Below are 10707 nucleotides of genomic sequence, written 5' to 3'. Positions count from 1 at the left end.
AGCAAGGTCTTCTCTTTTTGTTGCTTATTGCTGTCTCACCAGAAATTCTTGTTTCCATGACTTCTTCCCCGTTGACATGGGTTTCTGCCGATTGGGTAACATCACGTACAGATGCAGGTTTCAGTTTGCATACGTACTCTGATAACAACATCTCTGTTGTTACACTTCAACATCTAGTGTTGGACAAACTACAAAGTCCTGAGGTTAAACATTAGTGAGACAAAAATCATCCATCTCCAGCCTGTCATGTGTCTGTGACCTTGGTATTGCCAATCACCTTTGGTCAGCATCCCCAGAAGGTCCCAGTGTTTCATAAATAATCTTTGTGTTTGTGTGACAGGGAATGGAGATTGTGCAGACTATGAACAGTGACCCAGGATTAGCTGTTGGTAAGTTGGGTGCATTTTGTTCAATTGGTGAAATGTGATGTCAGCAACACAGCCTGAACTGGACTGACTGAAAGCAGAGATTTACTATTGAACTAATCTTCAAAACATTGGAAATCCAGATGTTTCCTACATCCTGACAGTTTGATATGGATGGTCTCAAGGGAACTTTATACTGTATTTCACTGGTGCTGAGAATGTTTGAAGCTCTCTGTTAGTTTAGGTTTTAATATACATGAAATTTAACATTGCTCCTTTATAAAAGCAAAGATCGATAAAATTAACAGGAGATTTTCAATTATGTTTTGGTCAGCTGTTGCTTGATGCTGCCTCATTTGAACTGAGTGGTTTGGGACAGTGATGCTGTTGTAAGGACACAGTGTTGATCATGCTATTCTTGCCCTCATGCCCCAGGTTACACTGCATTCAATGGTGTGGACTTTGAAGGCACATTCCACGTGAACACTGTGACAGATGATGATTACGCCGGTTTTATATTTGGCTACCAGGACAGCTCCAGCTTCTACGTGGTGATGTGGAAACAGACAGAGCAGACATACTGGCAGTCTACACCATTCCGTGCAGTGGCTGAGCCTGGTCTTCAGCTCAAGGTGAAACCAATGCCCCAAACTGTGAGAGACAGGCCCATCCTAGCTAACTCAGGAATCATAAACTAGGCGAGGGATAGGATTGTCCATGCTTGCTCAGTAACCACAATCTCAACCTGTGCCAGCAAACTCAGTCACCAGAAACTGGGCAAGAGACAGGCCCATCCTTCCTCACTCAGTAAAGACAATCTCAGCAAGAGACAGTCCTGTCCCTGCTAACTCACTAATCAGAATGTCAGTGAGAAACAGACCCATGCCTGCTCACTCAGTAACCTGAATCTTAGTAAGAGGCATGCCTGTACTAGCATTTTAAGTAGCTAGAAACTGGGTGAGAGACAGGTCTTTCCTTGTTCACTCAGTAGCCAGAATCTCAGCAAGTGACCAATTTGTCCCTGTTCATTCAGTAAGCAAAAACTTGTTGAGTGACAGGCTTCTCTCTGCTTCTTAGGAATCAGAATCCCAGAGAGTCAGGTCAGTCCCTGCACACTTAGGAACCAGAATCTCAGCGAGAGATAGACCCATTCCTGTTAACTTAGTAAACAGAATCTCAGCAAGGAACAGACCGATCCCTGCTCACTCAGGAACCAGAAACTCTGCGAGAGACACACCTGCCCCTCCTAATCCAGATGTCTCCCTGTTCACTTAGTAACCAGAACTCAGTAAGAAAGACCTGTTCCTGCTAACCATTGTCCAGAATCTCAGCAGGAGATAGACCTGCCCTGTCACTCAGTATCCAGAATCTCAGTTAGTGATTAGTGATTCTTCCTGTAATGACAACCTGATTGTCTATCTACAAGCTCATAATTTTAGGCACATTGTGTACACGAACCACTTTTCTGACCTAACTGTGCACTCAATCTTCCCCTAAGAAGGACCTCTGTTTGGAATCACGGACACATTTCGAGCTGCTGCTGTGCGCCTTGAGGTTATTGGCTGCTGTCAAATTATAGCAGTTGAAATTCTCCAGACCACAAATTGCTGGTGGAGCCACAGTAAACAAAGACCTGCTCCAGCTTTGCTCCCTCTCTTTCAGATTCTTAACCACAGAGAGCCAGATACATGGGTGACTGATGAATCTTTCAGTGTGCAGGCTGTCCCCGTCTTCATGATGTTGATGCATCCTCCCAGTACATTAAATCAGTCCCCTGCCCTCCCCCTTATCACCCTGTACCCTCAGGTTATCCTTCCTCTTGCATCACAACCCTACACTTACTGATCCTGTCCTCTCAGTTACCTCTAGCTCACTTCCTCCTCTACAGATGTCTCCCATGTCAGGAAAGAGATTACTTACAGTGTAATAGATCCCCTTATGTCAGAGAGAGAGAGCGTTCAAGGATCAAAACAAATAGATTGTCTACATTGTAAACATTGAACTTAACCACTGTGGTGGAGAAATACAGGAAAGGGCTCAATCATAGAGTCATGTAGATGTACAGCACGGAAACAGACCCTTCAGTCCAACCCATCCATGCCGACCAGCTATCCTAAACAAATCTAGTCCCATTTGCCAGCATTTGGCCCATATCCCTCTAAACCCAGATACGACATAAATGTTGTAATTGTAGAAGCCTCCCCACTTCCTCTGGCAGCTCATTCCATACATTCACCACCCTCTGCATGAAAAAATTGCATCTTAGGTCCCTTTTAATTCTTTCCCCTCTCACTTTAAACCCATGCCCTCTAGTTTTGGACTCCTCCACCCTGAGGAAAGGACCTTGTATATTTACCTAATCTATGCCCCTCATGCTTTTATAAACCTCTATAAAGTCACCCCTCAGCCTCTGACACTCCAGGGAAAATGGGCCCAGTCTATTCAGCCTCTCCCTGTAGGTCAAACCCTCCAACCCTGGTAACATACTTGTAAATCTTTTCTGAACCTTTCAAGTTTCACAACATCCTTCCTATAGCAGGGAGACCAGAATTGCACACAGTGTTCCAAAAGTGGCCTAATCAGTGTCCTGTACAGCCACAACATGACCTCCCAACTCCTATACTCAATGCACTTTCCAATAAAGGCAAGCGTACCAAACACCACCTTCACTATCCTGTCTACCTGGGACTCCACTTTCAAGAAACTGTGAACCTGCACTCCAAAGTCTCTCTGTTCAGGAACACTCCCCAGGACATTACCATTAAGTGTACAAGTCCTGCCTTGATTTGTCTTTCCAAAATGCTGCACCTCACATTTATCTAAATTAAACTCCATCTGCTAATCAGTTGAATTCCACCCCCCACAGTTATAGTCATAGAATTCCTAGTGTGGGAACATGCCATTTGGCCCAACAAGTCCACACAGACTTATACAGGTTGATGTTGGGAGGATGTGCTAGAAATTTTGAAAAACACGAAGACAGATAAGTCCCCTGGGCCAGACAGGATATACCCAAGGTTCCTACGGGAAGCGAGGGAAGAGATTGCTGCCCCTTCGCAATGATTTTTGCACCCTCACTGTCCACTGGAATAGTGCCAGAGATTGGAGGATGGAAATGTCATTCCCTCGTTCAAGAAAGGGAATAGGGATAATCCTGGAAATTACAAACCAGTCAGTCTTACTTCTGTGGTGGGCAAATTATTGGAGAAGATTCTGAGAGATAGTATTTATGATTATTTGGAAAAGCACAGGTTGATTAGAAATAGTCAGCATGGCTTTGAGAGGGGCAGGTCATGCTTTACAAGCCTTATTGATTTCTTTGAGGATGTAACAAAACACATCGATGAAGGTAGAGCAGTGGATGTGGTGTATGTGGATTTTAGCAAAGCATTCGATAAGGTTCCATATGGTAGGCTCTTCAGAAATTAAGGAGGCATGAGATTCAGGGAAATTTGGCTGTCTGGAAACAAAACTGGCTGTCCAATAGAAGACAGAGGGTGGTAGTAGATGGAAAGTATTCAGCCTGGAGCTTGGTGACCAGTGGTGTGCCACAGGGATCTGTTCTGGGACCTCTAGTCTTTGTGATCTTTATAAATGACTTGGATGAGGAAGTGGAAGGGTGGGTTAGTAAGTTTGCCGATGTAACGAAGGTTGGTGGAGTTGTGGACAGTGTGGAGGGCTGTTGTAGGTTGAAGATCAACGGGACATTGACAGGATGCAGAGCTGGGCAAAGAAGTGGCAGATGGAATTCAACCCAGAAAAGTGTGAAGTGATTCATTTTGGAAGGTCAAATTTGAATGCAAAATACACGGTTAATGGCAGGATTCTCGGCAGTGTGGAAGAACAGAGGGATCTTGGGGTCCATGTCCATAGATCCTTCAAAGTTGCTACCCAAGTTGATAGGGTTGTTAGGAAGGTGTATGGTGTGTTGGCTTTCATTGGCAGGGGAATTGAGTTTAAGTGCCACGAGGTTATGCTGCAGCTGTATAAAACCCTGGTTAGACCACATATTTGGAATATTGTGTTCAGTTCTGGTTGCCTCATTATAGGAAGGATGTGGAAGCTTTAGAGAGGGTGCAGAGGAGATTTACCAGGTTACTGCCTGGACTGGAGGGCAGGTCTTATGAGGAAAAAGTTGAGAGAACTAGGGCTTTTCTCATTGGAGTGAAGAAGGATGAGAGGTGACTTGATAGAGGTGTACAAGATGATGAGAGGCATAGATAGAGTGAATAGCCAGAGGCTTTTTCCCAGGGTGAAAATGACTATTACGAGGAGGCATAATTTTAAGGTGATTGGAGGAAGGTATAGGGGAGATGTCAGAGGTAGGTTCTTTACACAGAGAGTGATGGGTGCGTGGAATGCACTTCCAGCAGTGGTAGTGGAGTCAGATACATTAGGGACATTTAAGCGACTCTTGGATAGGCACATGGATGATAGTAAAGTGTAGGGTACGCAGGGTAGTTTGATCTTCGAGTAGGATAATAGGTCAGCACAACATTGTGGGCCAAAGGGCTTGTACTGTTCTATGTTCTATGAAGATCATCCCAACCAGACCTAACCTGTAATTCCCATAGCTAACGCGCATACCCTACACATCCCTGAACACTATGGACAATTTAGCATGGCCAATCCACCTAACTTGCACATCTTTCGACTGTGGAAGGAAACTGGAGCACCCGGAGGAAACCCATACAGACACGGGGAGAATGTGCAAACTCCACACAGACAGTCACTCGAGGCTGGGTCCCTGGTGCTGTGAGGCAGCAGCGCTAATCAGATCCTGAAAGCACTGAGCCACCGTGCCGCCCATGTCTGACTCTTCAGGAGATGGGAAAACAACAGATGGGACTGAAAGTTTCAACACTCACGGTTATGTTCAATGGTGGAGCCTCCACACCATTAGAAGCATTAGCAGAAAAGTGTGAAGTTAAAACACACACACTACCTGACCCACCAATTAGTCCAAGCATTGGGTCTGGATAATCAATTTGAATATTTAATGTTTATGGTGATGATGTATCATTCAGATTACTCACTTGTCCTTCACTTTGGATCCCAATCAGGCCGTAAAATCAAAGACTGGCCCAGGGGAGTACCTAAGGAATGCACTTTGGAATACTGGCACCACCCAAGACCAGGTAACGCTGCTGTGGAAAGATCCCCGTGATGTGGGCTGGAAGGACAAGACCTCCTACAGATGGCAGCTGGTGCACAGGCCACAAGTTGGCTATATCAGGTGAGTTCACAATCACATGTTCAATAGAAACCAGTAATCAACAAACACTCTGCGCTCCTTATTAAATACACCTTAAATTTAAGTAGTACCATTATACAGTGAAATGTCTGAAGATGGTTCACTGTAAAGTTAGTCAACAGAATTTGAAATATTGGGACAGATGAGGGGTAGATTTGATGGAGTATATTAAAAGGAGAGGAATGGAGAGGTTTAGAGAAAGAATTCCAGGGTACATAGACTGAACCTTGCCTTTGCCTCTGTATAATTTTGTGAGGCACTAGGAGAGTTATCGTCATCAGAAATCTCCCCACTCTCCGCATCCCCGAGTCAAAGTTTCCCTATTTCTTCATAAGAATTGGTCAGTCACTTTTTATGAATTCCCGACAGATTTGTATTTTCAGTGATGGATATTAAAGAATCTGTGGAAGTCATGGATGGTTTGGAGATTTTGAAGGTTTGGCAACTTCTGCCTGATAATCTGGTACCTTGGAATGAGTCTTAATGAGCAGAGACAGCCCATATGTTGGCTTATTGGAGTTTTGTTTTTGGAGTTGTGTTTTGTCATTCTAGTGAATGCTGAACACGTTCTCCAGACACAAAAGACATCCTTTTCCTCTGGTAACCAAGAAACTTTCCCATAGCAACAGGATCCTGACAGGTCAGTTAGGGCCCCATTTCCATTGAAATGTAAATCTGGAGACAATGGCTGACAGGCTGAAGTTACTGTTTGGAATTTGAGTTCTGCATCATCAGTTCAGCATGACTCCAACTTCCAGCAATTCCACTTCTTCCTTTGTTAGAACTCTGTCCAATTTCAGATCCTGAAAGCAAACTCAGTAAAAAAGATTCAGTTTGCCTAAACATGTAATTAAAGGCAGAGAAATGCAGATAGTGAGAAGATAAAGAGGGAAGCAAACTCAGAGATTGAGAATCACACTTGCACACAGACCATACAGTAGTCAGAAGTACATACAGTGTGTTTAGAGAATGAGAAAAGAGGCAGAGCAAACAGTCAGGGAGAGACAAAGTTACAATGCAGTGCAGAGTTAGGAGACAGATACACACCCACACAATGCAGTTAGGGAGATATTGTTAGTGCAAAGCTGAGCTACAATAATTGACTAGTTTTCCGTGAACTCTGGCTTTTACTAAATGGGTCCCTCTCTCAGTTAGTGTATAACAGTTCTGGAATATGATTTCCCCTAACATAGATTTGTAGGCTGAAAAGGTAGTCCCACCCTTTCCCCATTACCTCGTAATTTTTTTCTCTTCAGGTGCTTATTCAATTTCTGAGTGAAAGCCATGATTGAACCTGCCTTCACTAAACTCCCAGGCAGACAATCATACCCTAAACACTTACCTCAAAAGATATCAGCGAAATATTCAGAATCTGTATCTGGGGGGGCTTGATGTCTTTGTAAGTATTAAGAGTTATATGTGACATGAAAGTTAACTCTGTTTCTCCACAGTTGCTACCAAACCTGCTCATTTTCTGTATTTGTTATTGTTGTTGTGTACGCTTGTGATCTTGATCACCCTCCTCCATCAACCCCTTCGTAGAACACTCCCATTCCTGCTTTAATTGACTGGTGTCTCCTCCCTTCACTGTTTCGGTGTAGTTTCACACAAACTGAGAGCTCAGCATCTGATTACTCTGTTGCCTTCTGACCTAAACATTGAGTTAAGATTTCAGATCCTATGTCCTCCATTTTCTTCACAGCAAGGGTTTCTGAAGGTTATACAACCAAAGGTCTATATCCATTCCTGTAGACTCCATGATCTGCTGCATATTTCCAGCTGTATTTCATTAAGCAGACAATGTTGGTGATTACAGACACAGCTGCACCATTTTAAGACGTACAAAAGGTGAACATTTCTTTCAGTTATAAAACTGTGGCTTCATTAGAACACAGAACAGTACAGCACAGTACAGGCCCTTCGGCCCATGATGTTGTGCCAAACTTTTATCCTAAACCTAAGGTCTATCTAACCTCCACCCCTACCTTGTACTATCATCCATATGCCTATCTAATAGCCGCTTAAATGCCCCTAATGAGGCCAACTCCACTACCCTCTCCGACAATACATTCCACGCCCCTACCACTCTCTGAGTAAAGAAACTACCTCTGACGTCTCCCCTATATCTACCTCCACTCACTTTAAAACTATGCCCCCTTGTAATAGCTACCTCCACCCTAGGAAAAAGTCTCTGGCTGTCCACTCTATCTATACCTCTGATCATTTTGTACACCTCTATCAAGTCACCTCTCATCCTTCATCGTTCTAAAGAGAAAAGCCATAGCTCTCTCAACCTTTCCCCATTCCAGGCAACATCCTGGTAAGTCTCCTCTGCACCTTTTCCAACGCTTCCACATCTTTCCTGTAATGAGGCGACCAGAACTGGACACAATACTCCAAGTGTGGCTGAACCAGGGTTTTGTGTAGCTGGAGCATAACTTTCATTCTCCTTTCAGAGTCAAATTGTACGAAGGACCTAATCTTGTTGCAGATTCAGGCGTAACAATTGATACAACTATGCGTGGAGGGCGTCTTGGTGTCTTCTGCTTCTCCCAGGAGAATATTATTTGGTCCAACCTGCGCTACAGGTGTAATGGTGAGTACAGCTTTTTTTATTAATTCATGGGAATGTGGGAATTGCTGGTTGGGTCAGCATTCTTTTTTCCCCTATTCATTTTGTAGGATGTGGGCATCACTGGCTGGGCCCAGCATTTCTTGCCCATCCCTAGTTGCCCCTTGAGAAGGTGGGGGTGAGCAGGCTTCTTGAACCGCTGCAGTCCTCCTGCTGTGGGTTGACCCACAATGCGATATATTTCCAAGTCTGGATGGTGAGTGACTTGGAGGGGTGGTGTTCCCATGTATCTGCCACCCTTGTCCTTCTAGATGGAAGTGGTTGTGAGTTTGGAAAGTGCTGTCTGAGGATCTTTGGTGAATTTCTGCAGTGCATCTTGTAGATAGTACACACTGCTGCTACTGAGCGTCATTATTGCTTATCCTTAGTCAAAAAGATCTGCAGCACAGAAAAAAGACCTTTCAGCCAATCGAGTCTACACCAGTCAAAACAACCACCTAACTATTCTAATCCCATTTTCCAGCACTTGGTCCATGGTCGTGTATGCCTTGGCATTGCAAGTGTACATCTAAATACTCCTTAAATGTTGAAGGTTTTGCCTCTATGACCCTTACAAGCAGTGAGCTCCAGGTTCCCACCACCTTCTGGGTGAAAAAATATTTCTTCACATCCCTTCTAATCTTCCTGCTCTTTATCTTAAATCTGTGCTCCCTGATTGTTGATCCCTTCACTAACGAGAAACATGTCCTCCTGTCTATCCTGTTTATGCCCCTCGCAATTTTATACATCTCAATCATATTCCCCTCTGTTCCATGGAAAACCACCCCAGTCTGTCAATCTCTCTTCACAACTAAAACTCTACAGTCTGGGCATAATAATTGCCCTTGGGAAGGTGGTGGTGAGCTGCCTTCTTGAACTGTCGCAGCCCATTTGTTGTAGGTGAACCCACAATGCTGTTAGGGAGAGAAATCCAGGATTTTGACTCAGTGATACTGAAGGAATAGTGATATATTTCTAATCCAGGATAATGAGTGGCTTGGAGGGGAACTTGCCCATAGCCCACTAAATATTAACTGCAAGTGGTGCTGATGGAAACGCTTGGCTGAGCACAGACAGGAAATGTGCCAGATTATTCTGCTCGCTTGATATTTCTTTCCTCTACTTGTTTCACAGACACAATTCCTGATGACTTTGAGCCATTTCGGAAGTTGCTGCAACTCCAGATGGGAGGACGCTGAAGATCTAAGAGGTCCTCATGCCAGGTGACATCAGGGGCCCTTGTCAATCGTTTCCAGAACCAGCGAATTTGGCCAAATTTGCAACATCAAACAAATGTTTAAAACTCCAGAAAAATTAAAAAAAAACAATAAACCTGGCTGGCAGTCTGATTGTCAAAGTAAATGTTGGTCCTGGGTCACTGCGAGGGAGAAAGGATTACAAAGAGTGACTGTGAGGGGTCACTGTGTTATTTCATCCAAGAGTTTTTGCAAGGTTTCCATTTGAATAACAAATGTTTACAGATATTTTCTCCCTCAATCTGTCTCTCGCTTCTGGGCTTCCAATTCACAAATGACCCCTCCTCACATCGCCAGTTCTTGATATGAGCCTCTCCAGGTTGAGCAGCTGTTGTCTGCTAATTTGACTTGCTCCAGCCAGGCATTTCAAGTTTCTGCTCTTATACATTTCTAAATGTTTCCAGTTAGGGGAGCAGTGGTGTCACTATGCACATCAGGCATGTTATTCCCCTTCCAGTGTTAGAGTTGTTGAGCATTGAGCGTCTTTGTAGTTCAGTTGCTGTGAATGTAGTGATTATAATGAGGCCAGCCAGGTGGTTCCCTGATTGGGGCTGCTTAATCTGGTCCAATCAGGGAGCCCTGGCTGAGAGACAGGAACAGAAGTGTCAGACATCCTGTTCACTCTGACAGCTGGCTCTAAGGGAGCTGCATCAGCATCAAGGGCTCTCTATGTGTAAATAAAGGGTGACTTGGTGACAGGATACTGGGTCTGTGGAGTTATTTTGTGAGGACGTGGATACGCGTCAATTACTTACATTTGCATTACTCAAATGTTCCTGTAGTGACAGTTGTAGGAACTTTGCTTGTTACTCCAGGATCAGGCTGGAATGCAAAGATAATCCTGAGCATATTTTCTCTATTATAAATGTCTTCTGACATTCCTATTCCCTTTTCCTCCACCCTTATCTGCAGCTATATGTGGAAACAGTTCACAGAATTCTTTGTCACCAAGATTGAGAGTACCTTGTCAGCTGCCTATGTCAAGTCTTGTCCTTCTACCAGCCCAATGGGCCAAATGTCCTGTAAAGTTCAAATTTCACCTTTCTCTTATTTCTTGCCTATCTTCCGCATGCCCTCTTCAAGCTCACTTTGTCCATCTCCTGCACTCTCTTAACCAGTTCCCTCAAACCGCTGACCATATAACTTCCCTCTTGGCCCCATGTTACTGATATTGTAAGAGATAGTAGGAACTGTCGATGCTGGAGTCTGAGATAACAAGGT

General features: G+C 44.1%; 1 protein-coding gene across 1 annotated transcript; it reads left to right on the top strand.

The window, feature by feature from the left end:
* The first annotated feature begins 316 nt into the window (after nt 1–316).
* Nucleotides 317–9566, top strand: LOC125482094 (cartilage oligomeric matrix protein-like). Its single transcript, XM_048594082.1, has 5 exons — nt 317–389; nt 801–997; nt 5429–5601; nt 8076–8215; nt 9365–9566. Exons 1-5 carry the CDS (start codon nt 344–346, stop codon nt 9427–9429), a joined length of 621 nt encoding a protein of 206 aa, XP_048450039.1. The 5' UTR covers nt 317–343; the 3' UTR covers nt 9430–9566.
* Nucleotides 9567–10707: the final 1141 nt, after the last annotated feature.

The sequence above is a fragment of the Rhincodon typus genome, unplaced genomic scaffold, assembly GCF_021869965.1.
Source record: "Rhincodon typus isolate 14 unplaced genomic scaffold, sRhiTyp1.1 hic_rhity00005771, whole genome shotgun sequence".
In the NCBI taxonomy this organism is placed as follows: domain Eukaryota; kingdom Metazoa; phylum Chordata; class Chondrichthyes; order Orectolobiformes; family Rhincodontidae; genus Rhincodon; species Rhincodon typus.
This window is presented reverse-complemented; position numbering and strand designations above follow the sequence as displayed.